Below are 23,999 nucleotides of genomic sequence, written 5' to 3' on the forward strand. Positions count from 1 at the left end.
AGGGTGCTGCGGGAGCGGCGCGGCGCGGTGCGGTGCGGTGCGGGCGCGACTGCAGAAGATGTCGGTGGGGCGGTGGCTGCCGGCGTCGTGGTGGTGGCTGCCGGCACTACTGTGGGGCGGCGCGGGGGGCTACGTGGTAGTCAGCTCGGTGTCCTGGCCGCTGCCCGAGGAGGGGGCGGCGGCTGACGAGCTACACAGCTCCTCCACCGAGGAGGCAATCCCCGCGCTGCTGGAGGAAGCAGGGGGCCTCTGGAAGCAGAGCTACCCGGCCTCGGCTTACCGGGAGGATGCGGCCCTGGGCTCCGGGCCGGCGGGGCGCCGGCCGGGGCAGGGGGCCACCCCCTCCAGGATGTTTTCTTACCGACGGGAGGGCGGCGGGGCGCCTGGCCGCGCCGGGACCGCCCGCTACCTCGCCCACTACAACACCTGGGGCTTCGTGGCTACGCGGTCCGCGCAAGGAAAGGTACGCTGCCCCGCGCCGTGCCCCGCTGCCCGCGGTCGCGCGTTACCGGCCCCCCGCGGCCGTTCGGCGCTGTCCACGGCAGCGGCGTTTCGGGTCCGTTCCGCCACCAGCAGGCCGATGTCAACAGCCACCAAATGCGCGGATAGTCAAAAAACGCTTTCTAGGAAGAGATAACGACCTACCCCAGGGAGGCACGGGAAAGGCGAAACCTGTAATTCAGAACCAGGCTACAGCGTTTGGTTTTGAAGCTTTTTTAATTCCTTGCAGCACCTTCGAGCCTGCTCCTGGCTGCGGTGCCTGCCCCTCTCCCTGGGTCCAGGGCCCCTCTGCCGCCCTCAGGCTCTGGCTGTCACCCAGCGAGCAGGAGAGAGGAACGATGAAGAGGAGAAGGAAGGGAACCTGCTGGGCTGCCGCAAAATCTGTCGGTCCCGCAGCTGTCCAGACATGCCAGTTTAAAGGGAGATTTCTCTGTCAGGAGTATTAAGCAAAATAGCCAGGGTGCACTGGAGAATAGGGGTCATTGTTTTGTCCATCTTTAAAATATTTTCTTTGTTAAAAGGAAAGGTTGGAATGGGGCACAGCATCCAATACAACTTAGAACAGAAAAAGCAAAACCAAACCAAACCAAAACAACCAACCACCAAAACCTTGAACATTTTCTTGGAAGTGTTCACAGATTGATTAACATCCTATAAAAAAAAAAGGCAGACAAAGTTAGAAGCACGTTAATCTTCAGAAAGCTTGTCTGAGTTAGTGATAGTTTATGTTCTTGTGAAATACAAAGCAACAGGTTAAAAAATATGACATTAAATAAATATATAAGTGCACACAAGAGCCCTGTAATTCTACATCAGTTTGTCAGAAATCCTGTTTATACAATCTTAACTCTTCTGGTTTATGGTTTGGCCAGAAACCCTCAGTGAAATTATAGCCATAATATCGTCTGCAGTCAACTGGCTCTATTTACCGCATAGAAGCAATGCAGAGAAATAGGATTCATAATAAGATGTGGAATTGATGAGAGAGGTAGTGCTGCTGTGAATGGTGAGTTTTGCTGCTTGTGATCCCAATCCTTTTTGAGACTCCTCGGTAATGTTATCCATGCATGACAGGCTGAGTGTTTTCCACAATGCAGACATGGCCTGCAGTATTACTGACAGCTGCTATTTTATGTTGTAACTCTTAACTATAAATAAGTATTTTTAGTTTCTAAGTCATGTAGCTTCACTAAAGCATTCCTTTTGAGAAATGCTAACAAGGACAATTTAGAAGCACTAAAAGCATTAAAATTACAAAGGCATATAACCACTGAAAATCAGAAAGCATGCAGTTCAGGTAATAACATCAGCCAGGATTTTCTTATTAACTATTCATACTTAATTTGATTTTGCTGTAAAGGATTTACCAGTTACATTCAATTAATGTATTGACTGATAGTGTTTAACATCTAATTGACCATGAGGAAAGAAGTATCTGAAGACATGAAAAAATAGACATTTGTCAAGTATCTGTCATTGCAATTTATAATAGGATGAAAAGCATAGTAGAAGTATAAATAATTATGGAGAGTATTAATGTTTGTCACTACTCAGCAAGGACATTTATGCATGTGTTATATCCACTGTGAGTTTGATGGTCAGTGTATGGGAGAAAACTTTCTGAAAACTTGGCTTTCTGGTGCCGCTGCTCTGACATGAAGTAGAGCTCTGGCTGGCTTGATGGTTGGGACTCACCCCCCAATAGCTGAGGATTTGGTCCAGACAGCTGAGCTGATGTCCAGTTTGACTTTAAACACAACTCTGGCTAAAATGCCTTTCTCTCTCTCTTGCCAAACTGATGCACTCACAGTGCAAATCAAGGCCAAAAGGGGAAGCAAAATCAGCATAAAAAGTGGGCTGGATTTAGGCTAAATTAGATTCTGTATCCTTTTGGCTTCGAGAAAAGGTATCAGCACTGCTTCAGAGTAAACATTTCTTTACACTGATGCCATTGATTTTAATAAACATTTTTTAACTTAGTAGTTATTTTAAGCTCAGTGGAAGAGAAAATATTCTCTATGGTGTCACAGACAGGACTAGAAAGAAGAAATACAGATCTGTTTTCATAGAACGGTGATAGACCTAATTTAGAAGATTCATTTCAACAAAATGACAACATAAAGTGGGAGCTATTTGGGGTTGCTATCCTTTCAGTTAGAGTCCTTGTGGGAATACCCAACATTGTAAACCATCTGTGTGCAAAGATGTAACCAGTTTCTTATTCGAATTTGACAGATCCAAGGTATGCCCTATGGGAACTGTTTACTTGTCAGTGACGGTCCTGTCAATAACAGCACTGGAGTCCCTTTCTTTTACGTGACACCAAAGGACAACACTGTGGCAGATCTTCTGAAGACTCCTGTGGCTTCTCTGACCCTCCCAGAAGCCGATGGAAATTTCTGCAGGTAACAGAGTTTTATCTGCCTGCTACCACCTTCAATGGGAACAGAGCCCTCAGATCAAAAGTTCCTCCTTAGCTTTGTTTTGCAGTAAGTTGTCCCAGTAAAGCACAGTAAAGAAAAACGTGTGTGTCGTTGAAGTATATTGTACCATCTAGAGCTGCTCACATATTAATGTACCTAATTTTTAATCTCTTCTTGGAGGTGCCAGATAAAATCTAGGTGTCCAAGACCCCCTTACAGGTCATGACAATCTAGTCTATAAAGTCCATAATGCTTGGTAAGCAATCCAGGTCACAGTAAAGCAGACACCCTTGCTCTGCTGAAAGCTGTGGAGGCCCTACTGATTGCATTGACAGGGCTCTAGCTCTCCAGGGAATCTCAGGCTCTTAGTTAACGGGTTACACACTGGTGACCACTCAGTCTAATTCCCACCTCTTTAGAGGGTCCAGTTGAACATGGTATCACAATTTTTTGGCATCTCATGTATCATTAACAGTTGGTAAATGATCCCCTATGTAAAGGAAGTCAGGTCTGATACTTACTTATCTACAGCCAGCTCTAAGTTTGTCTCTCCAGAGGCAGCAAGTTGACTTCTTCAAAAATTCCACATCACTGAAGCTTTGCATGTGTAAACTACATGTATGCAAACTCAAAGATGATTCAATTTCCCCCTCCATGCTTGTCTCCTTGGAAAAGAGTATCTCTGCCGTATGTTTGTTTACAGTCAGGCATGGCCAAGTCACCCTTGTGTGATGTGTTAATTCCAAAGGCCTCTTTATGTGACGAGGTATGTGACACTGAAATTGTCCCAGACAGGACTCAGTTACCAAAGAGAAAGAACTGGAAATAACAGGCTGCTTCCAAAAAAAAAGAGGTTGAAAGTTTTGACCTCAACTTAAGGTCCTCTTGGGAGAGGAGAGGTTTATCTTAAGAAATGGATCCTAGATTTCCCGAGCTGGGCATTGCTTGGTACCATCCCAACTCTCAAGGCCACTCACTGAGAACAACACTGGAAAAGGCGGTGAGTGGCAAATATAAAGCGTGTTACCGTTGCACTTGTCTATTACGTTTCTCCAGCACATACTGCCTGTTTTTTTATGAATTGTATGGTGGCAAAAGGAAGTGTTTCTCCGTTCTAAGCAGTACAAGTGCTTTCAGGCTGCTGGAAATCATGAATTCCTCTTGTAACATCAAACACCTAATAGGAAGCTTCCATCACAACATTCATTAAGGTAATTCAGCTTTGAATGCTTGAGGTCAACAGAGTAGTGAAATTAACACCATAACCGTTCTGCTTGTTCCTTATTTCATAAAATATTTAAAATATAAGACATTGTTTAATAAATAAATGTATCCATTTCTTTTGTAATGGGCTAATGGAGCTTATTCTTGCTTTATAAGTTTTTTTTTTTAATCAAATAAGCTGAATATCTAGACCAAGTGCTTAAAAACTTAAGTCTTATGTCACAGCACCTACCTAATGCCCTGTTTTCACAGGCTCAAGACTCAGAACAGCTTCCATTGATGATAACTGTTGGTGTTGAGCACTTCTGAAAACTACACACCCATTAAGGCACTTAAGTGCAGCTTTTCATCTCTGACTTTAAACAGCCACTCTTTGAAAGTCTTTGGCTTTTATGTTTTAGCAATGCCACTGCCTGATTTACCTGTTTGGGAAGTGCCAATTCACCAACAAAAGAGAGATGCTGCATGATTTATAGAAATGTAAAATTCATATACATCACAACCCTTCAAAAATGTTTTCTCTCGGTCTTTCTATTAAGTAACTACTAATTACCAAAATCAAATCACTACCCTTTTGTCCCACATGCCAGATATTTGCTGCTGTTTGTTTTGCAGCCAGGGCAACCTGGATTCTGCCACCTGATTCTCCAGTCCCCTCTGCAGGCTGAGACTGTGCTCTCCAACAAGAATAGCTCACTGGGCACCTCTAAGGAGCTAAACCTGGGTTTTCAAGACAGCTTAAGCCAAACTAATTGCCAGTGGCCACATTCCTCTCTCCCTTTCTACCACCAGTTCCTTGATTCCCTCCATGCTCTCCCATATCATCCCTGGGCTTTGCCTGACCCTGGGTTGAAACAAAAATCTAAGGAAAATTAACCAAATTGTGGAAATAAAGTTTTCTGAGGGTCCTTCTTCCTTTTTCCCCATGGCTGCCGCTGCTTCTGGCCATGCAGTCCCACCCCCTCCCTTCAGGTGACCATATGGTGGGACTGTTTTAGATCAGTAACCCAGCAGAATCCTCTTGCCTTTTTTTTTCCCCTTTTCTGCTTTTCCTTTTCTCTTTATTTATTTCTTTTTTCCTGGATGAGATTTCCACTGAGTTAGTGGCTTGAATTAGCTCCACAAAAGGCAGAGGAGTCCAAAGGAGAGGGAAAAGGAGATGGTAGAGGAAAATAGGACATCCTCATTTTAGCATGTAACAATGTTCTAAATATTGAGCTTACTACTGAATTGAGTACTGAGATTTAGCGTCTGGTCAGTGCTCCTTGCATTATTTATTTTGTTCTTATATTCCATTTGGGTTTCATTATTTCTCGAGTTCTCACTTGGAACAGATGTTGGCTGGCATTAGTACAAAGAACAAGCAATACAGAGAATGAAAAGCGGGGATATTTGTTGAGCTGCCATTTGTGTTTTTGATGATAGCTAGGAAAATATGAGCAAGTTATGGGGCTGTCTCACAGACAGGAAGCATGCAGGCACTGGGACTTTTAAATTTCCTTTTTTTTTTTCCCCTTTCCCATATAACCAGGGTCAGAAATTAATTTCCATTTTGATCTAGCAACCCATGGATGATTTTTACTTTTTTAAGCTAGCAACATCTTAAGCTACAGCCCTACACATTGTCCTACCAGTACCCTACAAAAAGGGCTTCTGTGGGCAGTATGACAGTGAAGAAAACAAGAGTGTCTGGACCCTGCTGCCACAGCTTGTGGTGACCTATGTCCAGCACCTCCTGAAGCACTGGATCTGCTGCTGGTAACACAGTCAGCTTGCCACCTCTGCTGTGGGCAGCCCAAGCATCCTTTCAGGGTGCACTCTACTTGCTGAGATAGCCAGCCGGTGCCATGCAAACAGCAGATAGCAGCCTTAGTGCACAGCCTTATGTGGTGCTCAGGTTTTGTAGAGCAGGTTTCTTCCTCTTCTTTACTGTGTGAAAATTAGACCTTTATTATTAGAGACCTCAGGTCCTGCTAGTATTAAAATGGTACATGTGAGGTTTTCTTTGCAAAGGAAAATGTCATTTATATATGGGTTTAATACCGTATGTTCTCTTAGTCAAGAGCATCTCTGAGCTGGAAGATAGGGATGGGGAGCAGAATGATGCCCCCATAATGCAAGACCAGATGGTCAGCAACCTCCTGTACCATTTGCACTTATACAAATCTATGGGGCCGGATGGCATGCACTTGAGGGCTACTGAGAGAACTGGCAGAAGTGCTCACCAAGCCACTTTCCATCACTTCTCAGCAGTGCTAGCTAACTGTGGAGGTCCCAGCTGACTGGAGATTGGCAAATGTGATGTCCATCTACAAGACCAGGTAGTCAGGCCAAGTGAGCACGGGTTCATAAAGGGTGGGTCCTGCCTGACAAATCTGATCTCCTTCTCTGACAAGGTGACCTTCTTAGTGGACAAGGGAAAGGCTGTGGATGTTGTTTACCTAGACTTTAGTAAAGCATTTGAAACTATCTCCCCCAGCATGCCCTGGGAAAACTGGCCACTTATGGCTTGGATGGGTAGGTGCTTTGCTGGATTAAAAACTGTCTGAAAGGCCAGGCCCAAAGAGTGGTGGTTAATGGAGTTAAATGCAGAAGGCAGCCAGTCACTAGTGGTGTTTCCCCAGGGCTCAGTACTGGAGCCAGTCTTGTTTAATATCTTTATCAATGATCTGGATGAGGGTAAGTAAGTTTGCAGATGACACTAAATTGGGTGGGAGTGCTGATCTGCTTGAGGGTAGGAAGGCTCTGCAGAGGGATCTGGCCAGGCTGGATCGATAGGCCAAGGCCAGTATGAGATTCAACAAGGCCAAGTGCTGCTCCTGCGCTTGGGTCACAACAACCCCATGCAATGTTACAGGCTTGGGAGAGCTGCCTGGCTGAAAAGGACCTTGGGGTGCTGGTTCACAAACAGCTGAACATGAGTCAGCAGTGTGCTCAGGTGGCCAAGGAGGCCAACAGCATCCTGGCCTGTATCAGAAATGGCATGGCCAGCAGGAGCAGGGAAGTGACCATTTTCCTGTACTCGGCACTGGTGAGGTCACACCTTGAGTATAGTCTTCAATTTTGAGCCCCTTACTACAAGGACATTGCTAGAGCATTTCCAGAGAAGGGCAATGAAACTGGTGAAGGGTCTGGAGAACAATTCCTGTGAGGAGTGTCTGAGGGAACTAGGATTGTTTAGTCTGGAGAGGAGGAGGCTGAAGGGAGACTTCATTGCTCTCTACAACTACCTGAAGTGAGGTTGTACTGAGGTGGGTGCTGGTCTCTTCTCCCTAGTAACAAATGACAGGGCAATAGGATATGGCCTCAAGTTGCACTAGGGAGGGCTTAGCTTGGTTATTAGCAGAAACTTCTTCACCAAAAGGGTTATCAAACACTGGAACAGGGGCCCCAGGGAGGTGGTTCAATTGCCATCCCTGGGGGTGTTTAAAAGACATATAGACACGTTGCTGAGGAACATGGTTTAGCATCAGAACTCTTAGAGCTAGATAATGGTTTGACTCAGTGATCTTAAATGTCTTTTCCAACTGAAACAATTCTGTTTCATGATCATTAATTGTGTTGGCTTCAAAACAATTATACAAAATAGTTAAATGAATAATTGACTCTGTTTGGGAAAGTTCATGTCCTTGTATGCCAGCAATATATTTGTAGTTTGTTTTCATGTGGAATTTTATTAGAATTCCATTATTAACCTACTCCCAGCAGCAAGAATTAAAATAAATGTGAAAACCAGTCGATGCCTGTAGTCAATGCTCCTGAGAATATTTGGCACTCTCCTGAAAAATGCTTCTGACCTACTGCACACAAAAGAAATGTCTGGCCTTTAGAAAGAAAACATAGCTGACATTTCAATAGTATTCTTGGATCTAATGAGTATCAAGTGACATGTGTGCGTATACATCAGTTTGATATTAAATTTATTTAGTAGCAAATTTAATTTGTTTCCAAACAAACTCAAGTTCCAAGCCTTGACAATAAATATTTTCACTGTCAGGGATGTGAGGAATACAAAGTGTCCTTTTTGGTGCTCCAGCCTTAATATTTAATCACTTGGAGAGAAAATTTGAAAAGCCTAAGCTAATAAGAGAAATCACAGGTCATAATGAAAGAAAGAGAGCTGTGATGTACCTGAATAGGCACTAATTGCAAGACATGATAATGTTGCAGCCACAGTCTAGATTCCTCATCTCTGACCTAGAGATTGCCATTTCCCAGAGGGAGACAAGCTGCACTTCTCTAAGAAGGCTCTCTGATGGCCAGGCTGGAGAAAGCATTCGTTAACAACTACACTGCATCCCATCTGAAAGCTGATAAATGGATAACAGACGCAAGAAAAATTAAATGGTTCAGGGCTATAAATAGACTAAAAGCTGACCAGTCTGTGCCACAGACAAGCTGAAAAGATTGAGTCCTATTCTTACAGCTTTCAGAGAGAGCAAGAGTGAGCATAGCATTAAAGAATAGAGAAACTATTGTTCTAAACGCATTTCCCAACACACAGGCTGCTCAGAGGTTCTCCTTTTCCAAGTAAGCTCCTGGGCCCACCTCATTAGAGCTGCATCCTGGAAAACAGGAAATTAAATATGTATTGCCTCCTTGACATCAGGTTCAGCACATTTATAGGGACCAACTGTAGCTCTCTTAGAAGAGGAGCTGCCACAGACTGTTTTTAACATAAGAGAAAAAGAAAAAAAAAGCAACGAGTTTTGGGGTCAATCCACCAGTTTTTTTGTTTACTATTAGTTTGGAGGACAGCGTTTCAAATCCACACTGCAGACTGTGAATGATTTTTGAGGGACCCAGGCTTCTCTCCTGATTTGTGACTTGTATGGCTTCATCAGAGCCATTTTACCCACCATGCTTATCTACTCCTTGAGGTAGTAGATTGCTACAACTCAACTGGGCAGATGTCTTCAGTGGATGTAAGCTGGCTCCATAGGTTCCTAAATTCTGCATTGAAAAGGCTGATAGGAAGTGCTGAGCACCTCCAGTGCTTCTGGATATCACCAGGTCATGGGAAGAAGAGAGTAATCGAGTGGCTTAGGATCTCTGCTACCTGTTGGATTGACAGCACACATAAATTGCTGACTTCATTCCTGGGCAATCCTGAGAGATGATAAGCCTGCCATGGGCGTCAGGGAGAACCTTTGAGATGTCTGTTATCCATCCAATGTATAGCTACCCTCGGGTTTGTAGAGTCACTGTGTTAATACGAGGATAAATATAACAAAGAAATTTGGTACTCTACCTACACACAAAGTGAAATGACACACACAGAAGACAAAGTCTGAATTCAGACATCTCAATTTTTGAGAACCACTTCCTGGTTTTGTGGCACAGACACATTTCTAGTTCTGGTATTTATATTGACCCTTTTTAGTCACATGCAAATAATTATGTCAGTAGCTGTTCCTGAAAAATCTGTATTTAAAAAAAAATCAGGAAGATACCAAATTAGAAAGTCAAATATGAAACCTACCATCATCGTGACCTAGTGCACACAATATTGCTCTAAATTACTGTTTTTCCCTGTATTCTTAAATAACCAACTTCCCCAAATCCCTTTCTAGTGAAGTAGTATGTGTTTCTCTGACTCTGTTTACAAAAATAGTTGATGATATGATTCTTTTTTCTTTCCCTGTGAAGTGCCTATGGTTAACCTCTATAAAAAGTTTCCTTTCTGAAACATGAGTTCAGCTAAAGAAATTAGTTGTTATTGTCAACGAAGATAGACAAACAGACTGACTTCACTTAATGATTTTTAATTAAAACATTCTAGGAAGGAATATCTTCTAGGAAGAGTGAAATGATTTAAAACACAAAACCAGGTATACTGTGAATACAGGCTCACTTAGATGCAGAAGGGCCATTGTACCGATTCTCTTCAGCTCTCAAGCCTGACTTCATATTCAGAACAGAAGACTGTTCTTCCAAAATCAAAAGCAATGATGTGTTTTCACTATCTTTGCTGGTTCTCCAACACAGATGATAAAGGCATTCTTGTCAAAATCAAAGCAGGGCAGGGCAAAACTGCCCAGCCATACCCATCTGAAGGCCAGCAACAGCTTTTCAGATTATGAAATTGCTCTCGGCAGAGATTTTGTTTGACGTTCGTGCCACACAGATTAGCAGCACCGATGCATTCTTTCTGCTTTGGAGACTGGTAGTTAGTGTTGAGCAAATGAAATGTGTAAGGAGGATAACTTGCTTTTCAAAATTAATCACATTTATGAATCAAAATGATAAGCACTTAACAGTAATTCTCTGAGAACATAGCATTTCTTCCCTTCCTTTCTGTAGATTTTAGGGGACAAAAATATCTATTTTAAATACTAGAAAATAACTCTGAGTTTTTACTTTGTGCCCAGTCTGAGGTTAGGCAAAAAGGAGCCCTGCAGAGGGTGACAGGGTGCCTACCTTGTGTCTGTGGGAGGTGATAGAGATGAGCTGTTTCCTAATTGCACGGCTTTGTAGGACTGTCACTGCTACTGTAGAAAAGGCTAGTATCTGTGGAGACAGTCACTGTCACGTTGCCCTTATGCCACTCGTGAGCTGCATGCTCTACAGTAGAAAAGTTGGAAAACTGTTCTCTGGGGCTTTCATCCTGGCTCTCTGCCTCTCCGCCTCTCCTTTTCTTCAGTAGGAGAAATCTCTTTCCCAACTTCTTTTCTGTTGTATTCTGCTCAAGAATTAGATGGGTAAAAATAGTTCTTTCTAACAGGACAGGAAGAACCACATTCAGAAAAGATGAGGAGAATTCATAGATCATGACAGGGAGGATGGAAGGTCCATTTTCCTCAGGGCAGTGGAGGAGAGGAGTAGCAGCTCCTCTGTGGGAAAAGGAAGATGAGGAAGAAGAAAATGAGAGATTCCCCTCCATAAGCCCCTGATTCCTCCCCCAGTCCCTGGATCATTACTGAACCCTCCTGACTTTCTAACAGTTCCTTCTCAGGGACACCTGTCATTCTTTCCCAAGTGCTCTCAAACAAGCTCCTGTTTTGCCTTTACTGCTGAACTGTGCCAGATGCCATATCACTTCATTAATGGACTGAAAAGGCTGAGAATGTAGGTATTACTCAGGAATATTCTTGGTCAGAAACAAAGAGATGGCATCATCAATCAAAACAGAGATCTCAGCTGCAAAAGGGAATCCTAACAAAGTCCAACATCATCACTTCATGTGCCAATATAGCCCACATAAGCCTGAACTATGAGTTCATCAGGTCTGGGCTTGTCTAGTTATTGGACAGGATCCTTCTAATTAAAATACAAGAGATGGCTAGTGTTGTAAACAATTTAATGAGTAGGTGGCACTCTTTGCTCTGAACTACCCTTGAACCATGACCTGGAAAGTGTGGAAGTGGTATGCAGTAAAGTAAGTGGGACGTGTTCATCAGCAGTGCACTTAGTGGCTAGTTTCTCTGTTGGGAAACTTATTGCACTTGGACACAGAGTTCTCCTGAAGCTCTGTAAAGCTGGCACCTTTGTGAGCGAATGCAGCTCATCTTCTCATCTCATATGCTTGGAAGAGACAACTGCCCAGACTTGGTCAAACTCTGCATACCTAGTGTGCTCACCATAAGCAGAGGAATAAAGACAGTAAATTCTTCTCTTGTCACAAATCAGATGAATAATTAAGATGATCTCTCTTAATGCACTGGCTTCTTATAAAATACATAAACTAGATCTTCTTCAATTTTAATTTGGCTTCCCTCAATTTCTGCAATAACATGTATGTATTTTAAGTAAGCACAAGGAAATAAATGTGTTCCCCATTGCTTGGTCTCCCCACAGAGCTCCCTGCTTTCTCTTCCTCTCAGTTCATATGTTATCACAGCCTTAATGAAATTCTCTCCAGGGAGACAGAAGACCTGACTCTGGTAAAGAAAAGGCCTGAGAAGCCATCTCAGGTTTCCTCAATAGACAGACGGTGTCTCCAGCATGCCATCTCTCCCTCTGGTTCTGCCTCCCCCTCAGCCCCAGAGATCAATGCACAAATGTTATATAAAGTTGCTCCTCAGCAACTACTTGTCGTTGTGCCAGCACAGATAAAAGGAACCCAAGGACTGAGAGGTGAATATGTGTTCATTTACACAGAAGCCAAAAAAGTGCCTAGCAAATGCTTGACTAGACCTCTGTAGATGTGAAGGAGGAATATTTTAGTAAATATACTTAGTTATCCCTGGTATCCCTTTATTATCTTTAGTTAAAATATGAGGCATATCCCTTGCTATATTCCTTTACTCCTAAGAAGCAAAGCCTGCATATATATTAGTTACACTGGTGACACCACTGGAAATTCAAGAACTGTTCACAATGGAGTTAGAAGTTGTAGCTGTGAGTTTAGTAGTATTTCTATAAAAGTAATCACACATTATTAAGGAAATACTATGCCAAAAACAATGCAGAAACAGATTTACGTCAGAATATGAAGGACTCCTTTGATAAATACTAATGCTGATGTGTGATTAGAATACAAGGTTCCTATTCTGAAACAGAAAACCTATGCTAAAAGCAAAGCCAAAAAAGTAGTAACACTGTGTATTGAACTCAAATGTAACATTGTCCTCTTCAACTCTTCGAAAACTTCATCTAAAATAATTTCAACAAAAGCTTGACTCATTTTCCAGGAAAACAAACAGTGCTTTCAGAATATTATTACAATGTACAATGTACAAAATTCAGCTTGAATAACTTCTACTGGGAAGAACACCTTGAATCACAAGAGTATACAGTAAAATGCATACAGAAGAAGGAGGTAGGCATAAAAAAAACCCACCAAACAAACCAACCAACCACACAAAAAAGACAAAAATAAATAAAACCATTCTAGATATGGACGTACAGGGTTTTTTTACCAGCCAAATATGTGGAGAGCGTTTTTTCCTGTAAATCAGAGAAGAGCTACATCTGACACTAGTCCTATCAGGAAAAACCCTCTCAGCAAAGGCAGGCACTATTCAATGATTAACCAAAGCAATGTCAGGTCTATTGCCTACTCAGAATCAATAAGCATGCTTTGTGCTTGCACAAACAGATAAAATAATGGTAATTTGAGGTGTCAGACCAAAATCTCTCAGTGCTCCTGATCACACCAAAATCACTTTGATCCACTGTGAAATGCAGACATCCTTTAACAATGATCTATTTCTAATTCCTTTCTGAAAGTCATCAACAGCGTCTTGGGTAGGAGCTATACTCAAGAAAAGAACTTGCAAATACTCCTGCTTTTCCTGGCTCTTCAGCTGTTCTCCAATTCTGTTAGGCCGTGGAGGAAATTATTTCATACCCACAGATACATGGTGATGAGTTCAAAGCAAAACTGAAAAGTCGTTTCCCTTTTGTGTTTTTAAGAATCATCAAGTTAAATATATGAACATATGTAGAGGGTGTTAAGATTAAGCAAAAAGATAACAATAAATCAGGAGAGGACTTCAAATGGACTTTAGGACTCTGCTTTCCAGGGCTAGCAGTTGCAAGAATGTTAATCTGTGCTGCCTTGGCTGCTGGGGTGCAAACTCTCACCCATCACACTTTGCAAGATTGAACTCCTCTCTCCACAGCTTCATAACTATATTTGCCTATATTTATTCATGGTTTGGTGCGTGAGAGTCTCATTGGGCCATGGATGCTAAATGGCCACACAACACCCAAACCCTATGCAGAAGAAATGCCAGGAGCTCTGAGCATCACTGGGGCATGAAGCTGCACTACTTAAGGGACTGGACACTCTCACGCCAGCTGGGAAAGTGCTCCTTCAGTAGGAGTCAGCAGTGAGGCTCTACAGCGTGCCAAGGGGACCATATAGACAATTATGTATTCTGAATACACACTGATAGGAATAAACTCAATGTCAGGGTGGGCTGTGAAGATTTTCAGGTACTCAGAACACCATTCATTTATTATTTCATAATATAGACATAAAATGTACTAGAGAAAATTAGACCGTTATTTATTGAGGTAAACAGAAAGTTTGAGCTTGATCTTTGGCATCTGCACAAAGTAGAGGAAGAGGAGCAGTTTGTCCACGGGTCATTAAGCTGAACACCCTCTTCAGACAATTGCAGGTCCAGACTGAACAGGATGCTGAAAAAACATCCCAGAGGTGATGTAACTGCAAATGGCTCTTTGGAACATAGGCTACAGATAGTGCCAAGTGCTTAATGGGCATAGCAGAGTATCAATCAGCCCACTAGACTTCCTTGCCTATCTCTGTTCAGGGCCCTGTCTATCTATAAAAGCAGATACTTATCGAGTGAGCTACATGGTCTTTCATAACCATCTGTGGGGAATCTGCAGGTGCTAAATTAGCTGCAGGAGGATGCCCATATGTTTCCTGCGTGCACTAGACACATACTGAGAATTATAACAGTAACCAAAAGAGCCATTGCAGATTGCAGGCAGTTAAGGCTAAAGGGCTCACGCCAAGATCTTTAAGTAAAATCACACAGATGAGATGTAATTTGCCATGATTTACTGCTTCAGATTAAAGCAAGGAGAAGAAGTGCAGTCTTCATTTCCTAATGTAGTTTTGCATGCTTATGTTCTTATGTGGGGAGACAGTCCTGTGAGATGCTGAGCAATCTGAAACTTCTGGCAACAGGGCTTGGGACCGTTCAGCATTTGCCAGGGTCAGGCATTTGCAGTTGTCTCATACAACATTTTTTTGGTGACTGGTCGATTTACTCATGATTTGTATGCTTACATTGTATATGTCAGAGTCGGCAATTTCCCCACAGCTACAAATGGGAGCCAAAAAGCAACAAGTCATTTCCCTGTCTTGGACTGAATGATGAAGGCAGTTGAAGAGATTTTTTTTTTTAATAGATCTTATTTGTCCTTTTAGTGTAAAGCAATTGAAAATGGATAAAAATTAACAAGGGTACAGTTTCTAGGATAGGCACAGGAAAAAGTGCCTATCCTTCATTTCCATCATTTAACAGCAGTGCTAGCTAACTAGGGAGGTCCCAGCTGACTGGACTGGCAAATGTGATGTCCATCTACAAAAAGAGTCAGAAGGAGGATCTAGGCAACTACAGACACGTCAGGGAAGATCGTGGACCAGATCATCCTGAGTGACATTATGTTAAACACTTAAGGCAACCAGGTGATCAGGCCCACTCAGCACGGGTTCATGAAGGACGGGTCCTGCCTGATGAACCTGATCTCCTTCTATGGCAAGATGACCCACTTAATGGACAAGGGAATGGCTGTGGATGTTGTTTACCTGGACTTTAAGTCAAGCATTTGAAACTATCTTCCACAGCAGCCTCTGAGGAAGCTGGCTGCTCATGGCTTGGAGGAGTGGATGCTTCACTTGGTAAAAAAATGGCTGGTAAAAAAATGGCTGGATAGCCAGGCCCAAGGGGTGGTGTGAAAGGGGTTAAATCCAGTTGGTTACGAGTGGCGTTCCTCAGGGCTCAATATTTGGGCCAGTCTTGTTTAATATCTTTATCGATGATCTGGAGGAGGGGCTTGAGTGCACCCTCAGTCAGTTTGCAGATGACACTAAATTGGGTGGGAGTGCTGATCTGCTTGAGGGTAGGAAGGCTCTGCAGAGGGATCTGGCCAGGCTGGATCGATAGGCCAAGGCCAGTATGAGATTCAACAAGGCCAAGTGCTGCTCCTGCGCTTGGGGGTTGTGTTGGGTCACAACAACCCCATGCAATGTTACAGGCTTGGGAGAGCTGCCTGGCTGAAAAGGACCTTGGGGTGTTAGCTGACAGCCAACAGAACATGAGTCAGCAGTGTGCTCAGGTGGCCAAGAAGACCAACAGCATCCTGGCCTGTATCAGAAAGAGTGTGGCCAGCAGGAGCAGGGAAGTGATTGTGCTCCTATGCCTGGCACTGGTGAGGCCACACCTTGAATACAGGATTCAGTTTTAAGCCACTTACTCCAACAAGAACATTGAGTTGCTGGAACATATCCAGAGAAGGGCAATGAAACTGGTGAAGGGTCTGGAGAACAATTCTTGTGAGGAGGGTCTGAAAAACTGGAATTGGTTAGTTTGGAGAAGAGGAGGCCGAAAGGAGACTTCACTGCTCTCTACAAATACCTGAAAGGAGGTTGTAGTGAGGTGGGTTTCGGTCTCCCAAGTAACTAGTGATAGAACAAGAAGAAATTGATTAGGTTGTGCCAGGGGAGGTTTAGGTTGCATATTAGGAAAAACAACCTTACTGAAGAGCAGTCAGGCATTGGAAAAGCTTTCCCTGGGAGGTGGTGGAGTCACTTCCCTGGAAGTGTTTTAAAAAATGTGTAGACATGGCACTTCAGGACATGGTGGTGTTACGTTGATGGTTGGACTTGATGATCTTAGAGGTCTCTTCCAACTGAAACAATCCTATGATTCTATGAAAAGACCTTACATTTTATGCACAAGTACATGTATGCAGTTATTTTGTAGGCCCAAGCACAAACTAACCATCTCATTAGTCCTTTGAAGAATCCTGAACTCAAGTCTGTTCATATGTCTGAAAACTCACCATTTTCACATTTTTTACAATTAAGCATATCATAATCCAAGTTTGAAGAGCATAAATTAAGCAAGTATCTACAGCAGAGTTAAGGTTTCAGGTAAGTATTCCTTCAAGAGCCCTCCCGAATGCTGTAACAGTGTGTAGGAAAGATCTGCAAGGCTTGACAAAGTATTGCAGCTTTTTATATGTGAGCAGTTCATGTTTCTCAAAAGAAACACCACCACACTTAACAAAGAAACCAAGCTATTACATATGAGCATTTTTCTCTATGCACAGAAAAAACGTAATCGATCCGGAGGATCCAAGGTGCGCCAGGCTGACTCTCATGGGGCAAATGGTCACGGTGCCTCCAGGGGAAGTGGAATTTGCCAAGCAAGCAATGTTTTCCAGGTCTGTATGTAACAGGCACATAGTCGAGTGCAACCCACAGGCGTGAGACAAATACAAGGATGTGGCCACTTGGTACAGAAAATCTGAGAAGTAGCAAGCCTGTTCTTTACTCTGGGGCCATGAAGAATGTTGGCCCCTGTGTGGCTTGGAACAGTAGGTAGAGCTGTGCAACCTCATTTTAACTCTTGAGATAATAAAATATGACAATGTAATTAGTCAGTTTTGGATCCCAGTAAGGCACATGGTTTATAATCTGGGGATTATGAAAATATTTCACCTGGCTTCGAGGTGAGATTCCATAAATCCAGGCTGTATTTGTTACCTTTAATACTTCTTCCCCCACTTAGGACAGGTAGTGCTCTTCAGCCACAACCCCTTACTAAGAGCAGAGCTCTGTTGCTTTTGGGCTTACAGCTATTTGCAGGGTGGAGTTTACAGGTTATATTACCTCCCCTGACCTACCAGGACAACTGTTAGCAAAGCCATAATAGTTGCTGAAGAGTTTCCTTTGAACAGATGCAAGCACAATCCAGACATACACACACATACACCCAGGGTGTGCCCCATGCCCTCCAGCAGTTCTTCAGAACAGTAAAAGAAAAGCCTGAACCTTAGCTGGGGCACACACCTCCCACACTGGCTGCCAGGGATGGTCTTCCAGGCACACCCTGCCTGGTCAGTTGAATACTGCTGGGGAAACTGGCATGAGCTGGAATCCAAAACAGGCCAGAGGCAATATTCTTTCTGGCCTGCTGGAAGGGGTTAGGGTGGGACCCTGTCAGCAAATGCCCCATAAACAGCAAAAATGGGACTGCAGACAGATGGAGGCTATTTTGGCACACAAGCCTTTTTTTTTTACAGACTTTGCAGAAATCAGATTCCTGCACAAGCCAAAGGCCACCATCACCTTGGGAGTGGTTGCTCCACTGCCAGGGAGCAAAAGCTGGACTGATATGGTAAAGGCTGTTGAGGGTCACCCCACCCAACACCAGCTGGAGACACTTCCCAATGCCACAGCTGTGGGTGCTCCAAGTGACAATTCAGAAAATGGTGGGAAATCCCAGCTCAACCTAGAGGTTACCAAACCAATAATCTCCTCCATCAGGTTCCTCAGGAGGGGCAGAGGAACACTGGGCCAACCCTGCCTGGACTTGCACACTTCCCTCTGTGCTCCTCTGAACAATGTGGCTTGAGCTGTTGTTTCTGCCTCATGCACTGCTGCTAAGTATCCCACAGCGTTTTCTGCAGAGGTGCTCACAGGGCCCTGGGTACCAGACACCTGCAAACAGTATTGCTGGCAAGAAGGGTCTCTTTGAGATAGCTGTAAAGGCAGGCACAAGAAACAACATGAGAAGGCTCTAGCAGGCAGCAGCTCAAACAGGTTGTGCTCTCCCTGTTAGCCAGTTTTATTCTCTCTCCTGATGTAGCACAACAGCTGCTACCAAAGATACAATATTTTAACAACACTGTTTCCTTTGAACAGATAAAAGCACAACCCTGATGCACATTCAGAGAATCTCCACTAGCTGTTTTTCATTTTCTTACAAACCAAACACATCTGCCTTGAGAGGTGGAGTTCTGCAACAGGGGAAGGTGGTTTTCGCTTGCTGCTTTCATTAGAGTTCTCACCAGTCTAGGGTGATCATAAACCTTATTGCAAGAGAAGGCAAAAAAGATGAATGGTGGTGGTTCTTAGATCTCAGGTTTCATTCTGGCTGAGCATACTAGGCTAAAGAAGGCTATTTTTCCCCTTTTGTCATTCCAGGCACCCAGTTGTAAGAAAGTGGCCTCGTAGCTATGAGTGGTTCTTCATGAAAATGAACATTGAGCACATCTGGCTTCAGAGCTGGTATGGAGAAGTTTCTGTCATTGCAGTAGAAGAGTATTTAAAAGCAGTTCCAAGTAAAGGATGATAGAATGGGCTTCAAGATAGAGGTCTGAGCCTCCCTTCCAAACACTTAAAAATGCCATGCTTTTTTTTTTTTTCTTTTTCCCAAAAGGCTTCAAAATAGTCCCATCCCTCATGGAGCAGAGTGAAAATAAACAGACACAGACTTTCAAATTATAAAGAAGAGGTGGATACTAGCCCTACCCTGCAATGTACAAACTTGTCATTTCAAACAAGCAATGCATCATCTTAAATGCTGCTAAAAAATGCTTTGTATCTGTTTTGACTTTTATTGCTATGCACCCACAGGGAAACTACCGTGTGTGCTAAATACAATGTTCTGATTTACAGAAAAAACAAATTGCCTACTCAGAACCCTCTGCATTGTGGAGGTATTACTGCTGCCTGGTCTTACTTGATTTGTAAGTACTCTAACAGAAACTCAATAGCTGCAAATATAGATATTTCAGATAAAAAATAATTTGCTAGCTTGTACTTTCTACACATGTTTTTTCCTAACTAGATGATTTGATATTTTACTTGGAAATTGAGTAGAAATGCTCTCTTCTAGTAGGAAAAATGCAAGCAATTCAAACAGCACAACTTGTCTCTCACTGACACAAAGCTGGTTAAATATGTTAAGGGCCAAAACCAAACCAGCCTCACAAGGATTATCCTAATACAAGTATAAACATTCTCCTAAGAAGAATTGAAGTAAATGTTCTCAGCTAGCCCATTCCTGTTATGAGACAGGAAAAGTAGTTTAAATAGCTTGTAGTCCAAGGGTTTTTTTTTATCCCTTCTCCAGCCACCACTTTGTTTTTAACTCATTTGTGCAACTGATGTAAACATCACTAACTCATCTAGGAGTGGATCCAGTCCCTTAACTCTGTTTCCTCATCAAGTCTTAAAGGGCTTGTTAATGCATATATTTTTTAAAGAAGCCTAATGACAGGTAGATAATTCAGGCCACGAAGAACTCATTTTCCTAGTGTGGAAAGTACAAGCTTTGCTGCAAACACCTTATGAACGGGCATCTCATGTGACAATATCAAAAGAGATCAAAGGTATTTTATTCATCTTCATTCCATTCTCTAGATGTCCTGGTAAACTTATTCTACAGTTCCAAAGGATATCATAGTGAGAAAGGATACCATGGCTAACCCGCCAAGTCATTACACAGTTTGCAAATGATATGGCTGTTCTCTCTGATACATTAAGAGATACATTGACATGGCATTTCTGTGCCCGTGGGGACGGTCTTCCAAAATCCCTGCAAGAGCACCTGAGCTCTGCACACTAGCCAGGACCATGGCTGGGCTCAGGATGAGCCTAGGTCCCTGGGCAAATGACCTGAGCTTGTACAGGTTAATCCCTGAGCAGATCTCAGAGGCAGCTGCATGAGCTGTGACCAGCTGGAAGCCAATTAAGTGTAGCTGAATGTATTTTGGTTTGGGCATGAAGAGAGGGAGTAATGCCAGGGGCAGAACTGGGCACCATGCTGCTTTAACTTCCAGGGGCCACTTAGCTCTCGAGCAAGTTCAAGTCTCTGGGAATCACTACCATTCCTGATAATCTGTAAGAATTGAAGACAAATGCAGGACAAAAACTTTGTTTAGTCACTCACTAAGCATTTCTTTTTCTTGTCTTGTTGCCAGAGATTGTGTTAGTGCAGATATTTTGCAGAGGTAATTACACAAAGGAGGAAGTGCCCTGTACGAATCTATTCTTTTTTTTTTTTTTTTCTTGGCTGATGTGCAATATTTTCCCATTTGAATTTGCCCCCAGTCTTGCACTGTGTAGTACTGAAGCAAAACATCCCGTCCTGTACAGATTTATTGAATACCATCAACTGAAATCTTCCTCAATTTATATAATTTTGCCAAGGAGTTATTTGTCCACTATGGATCTGAAACTTTGCCAATTAGGGTTAATAGGACTTTAAAAACTGAGTTCAACAGGCAGAGTACTAGACCCTGTAAGAGAATCTACACCTACACAAGTCTAACATTTCTGGGCAACTTTAATTACCTGTTTCATTTTCCCAGTGTACTACTATTCCTGGATAAACATGAACTTCTTATTCTCTCCTCTGCTCTTAAACACACACACACACACATACATACATTAAGTAAATCCAGTATATAAGCTTAATGTACACTGAAAAGAGGAAACACTTTAGAAATGCTGCTGTCACTACACTCTCAATTTCACTTACATTGTTAGACAGTCTGGTCATAGTGAGATGGTCCTATGTCCTATCCATAAATTTATTAACAATTTTGCCTTAAAGCAGTAAGAGATTGTTATCAGTTATGTTCAGTACACCTTTAACTGTTTGAGAATTTAGTGTGCACTAAGAAAGGGTTTGAATTTACAATACCCTACTTGCTATAGGCTGTCTTCTGGCACACCTAGATTAATTGGAGTAACTTCTGTATTGTAAATTGACATATTCATCAAAAAACTTTTCTATATGGACCTGCTGTGAGGCTCTTGACAGAACCTCAAAACAAGAAACAGCAATGGCATATAAAGTGACAAAAGGGGCTTCATAAAGAAATGCCATCTTAAATCACCCATTCTTATTTCATGCTTCCTTCTCCCAAGGAATAGCTACCATAAAGTCCTTGAAAGTCTGTAGGAATTCATCAAAAAATAATGACTTGCATGTTTTGAACTGAATTTTCTGGAGGAAAAAAAAACAAAAAACAAGACATGAGAAGGTAATAGTTTGCTTAATTAGGCTTTACATTATTAATTATATACTACATGGGATTTTTCTTTAAATTGACAAATGTCTGAAGTGATATTGTTCGTCATGTGGTAAGTGAGGTTTGTTAAAGCTTTTAATCCAAAGAGTGTTCTGGAGATATCATAACAAAATCATAGTTCCTTGAGACTGTAAAGGGTCTCTTCTGGCTTTGATTCAAATCAATAGCAATGTTGTGTTTTAACTATTAGATCAAACAAGCATTTTATAAAAAGTCATGATAAATTTATTAAGCATTTCCACTAGCTGATGTGTAATCTATTTTCATGTGTTCTGCATTTGAGTTATTTCTGTAGCTTCCCCCCAAGAGCTTGTTGTGCAATGTGTATTATTTAAAACTCTAACTATGGTTTTGCAATATTTAGGTTTTGCAATATTTAAGACATGTATTTAGTCATGTCCATATACTTGCTGAAGAAAAGGGAAGACAAAGTTCTAAACTTGGGTTCTCACTTTTTTATAATTTGTGAAAACATAATGCATGTGCCGGATTTAAGCACAGCTAGTCTGAACTGCTGCTTTTATTTAACCAAAGAACGCTCCCTTTCTGATGAAAATGTTGTCACTTTGGTGGATGAAATGCAATGTCTTGTTTCTGAATGTGTATTGCAATTTGCAATGTATTTTGATTTCTAAAGATATTGAACGCTATTAACAAAATTCCTATTGAGAAGAAATGCAAATAAAACAAATTTCATAGTGGAAGCTGTAGTTAGAATATTCTTGAGTCTGCAGTACATTAGTCAGAGTAATGACCTTTTGCTGACAGCCATTATAATCTCTATTTGATTCTTCTTTTTTTTTTTTTTTTCCCTGAACTAAGCTAATTTCTCTTAAAATATTTCTGGGAACTGAGACTCAGATCTGCCTCACTACAGCCTCACTTTTCTCAGGGGAAAAAAGTCTAACCAAGCACCTTTTATCTTTTCTTCATCTTCTCATTACTGTCAGCTTTGCCTTCATTATGGCAGTTAAATGTCACTCTTAACAATGTTTTCTCTTCTTTTCTGCACATGGGGACTGAGCACTCGCCTCTCAGATGTGCTTCAGTGGTGTTTTGGAAGTTTCCTCCGTGCTATTTCTTCTCCTGCTAGCCTTGCTCTTACAAGTTCTTGTTACAGCTTGTTCTCCACTGTGCACTTTCCTCTGGCACATTTTCTTAAGCCAAGGCTGACAATTTACTTTTTCATCTTGCTTTCCTGCACCATCTCCTTTCAACAGAATTCAGGCTCTCCCACTAAAATTCCTGCTTCGTATCCAATAAAGGTTATAGGAAAGAGCCTGTGTTTCCTATTTACGCCTTACACTCTTTGTCTTGCCACTGTCTGGACTGCATGTGCCATAAGGACTGTGACAACAGATTCCTAACCTGTACAAATCACAGTAAACATCAGTTTCCTATTTCCAGTGAGTTCATATTCTTACAAGAACATTTCCTGCAGCTGTTCTTTTCCTTTGTATTGGTTCTTTTTACTTTTATTCCGTTTCTGGAGTGATGTCTATTCTAAGTACACTGTGTCTTTCACTTTTTTTACTGAAAAACTCTCATTTAAACAGCATTTTCAGACTCACTGAAGTCCTGTCAATCTTTTCGATCTGCTTTTTGCCAAGCACTGAATTTGTGCTCCTTCCAAACTGTCTACACTGGCCATCCTTCAACCTGGTTCACCCCTTACCTGCCTCTACTCTGCTACTACCTCCATGTGCCCTTTCCCACCTGACATTCTCCTGCACCTCCGTTGCCATATGCTCTTTTCCCTTATCATTTCTTCATCAACTCTAGTTTTAGTATGTTCTTCCCTCAACTTCCAATTCCTTCTCCACAGCCCCTTCCACATTACTTTGTCTGCTCAATCCTGGCTGTCTCTTTCATTTTGCTACTTTAATCTTGTTCTCATAATGCTCAGTGCCTTTGGAGAGTGTCCCAACACTGCCAAGTACTTTGGGACAACACTAAAGAGTTATGTTAATGAATATGTTTGGTTTGAAGTGATTTGTTTGTTTGTTTAGTTAAACACTGACTCTGGAATGAAAGTGCAAACACTTTGTTCTTGGTCCCAACAGAGTAGGGCAGCTTATGGAGTTCATGGCTTTTGACTGATGACAGACACCTTCTGCACAAACTATTCCAGGCTCTACTAGACTGTCTGCATCAGCAGCCACAACATATAATCAAGATTAAGAAGGATATTACCTCAGTTTGACAATGTTGTTTGACAACATAGATAACAATGTATGATCACACAACCATTTACAGCTGAAGGAAAAATGGGTGTATGAAACTATTCAAAAAAAGACAAGTAGCTGGTTAAAACGAGTG

General features: G+C 42.2%; 1 protein-coding gene across 1 annotated transcript; it reads left to right on the forward strand.

The window, feature by feature from the left end:
* Nucleotides 1-58: 58 nt before the first annotated feature.
* Nucleotides 59-18,931, forward strand: CREG2 (cellular repressor of E1A stimulated genes 2). The gene is made up of 4 exons (XM_054389683.1): nt 59-463; nt 2,737-2,906; nt 16,905-17,018; nt 18,784-18,931. Exons 1-4 carry the CDS (start codon nt 59-61, stop codon nt 18,929-18,931), a joined length of 837 nt encoding a protein of 278 aa, XP_054245658.1.
* The last annotated feature ends 5,068 nt before the right edge of the window (nt 18,932-23,999 follow it).

This window comes from Indicator indicator, chromosome 1 (assembly GCF_027791375.1).
Source record: "Indicator indicator isolate 239-I01 chromosome 1, UM_Iind_1.1, whole genome shotgun sequence".
Classification (NCBI taxonomy): domain Eukaryota; kingdom Metazoa; phylum Chordata; class Aves; order Piciformes; family Indicatoridae; genus Indicator; species Indicator indicator.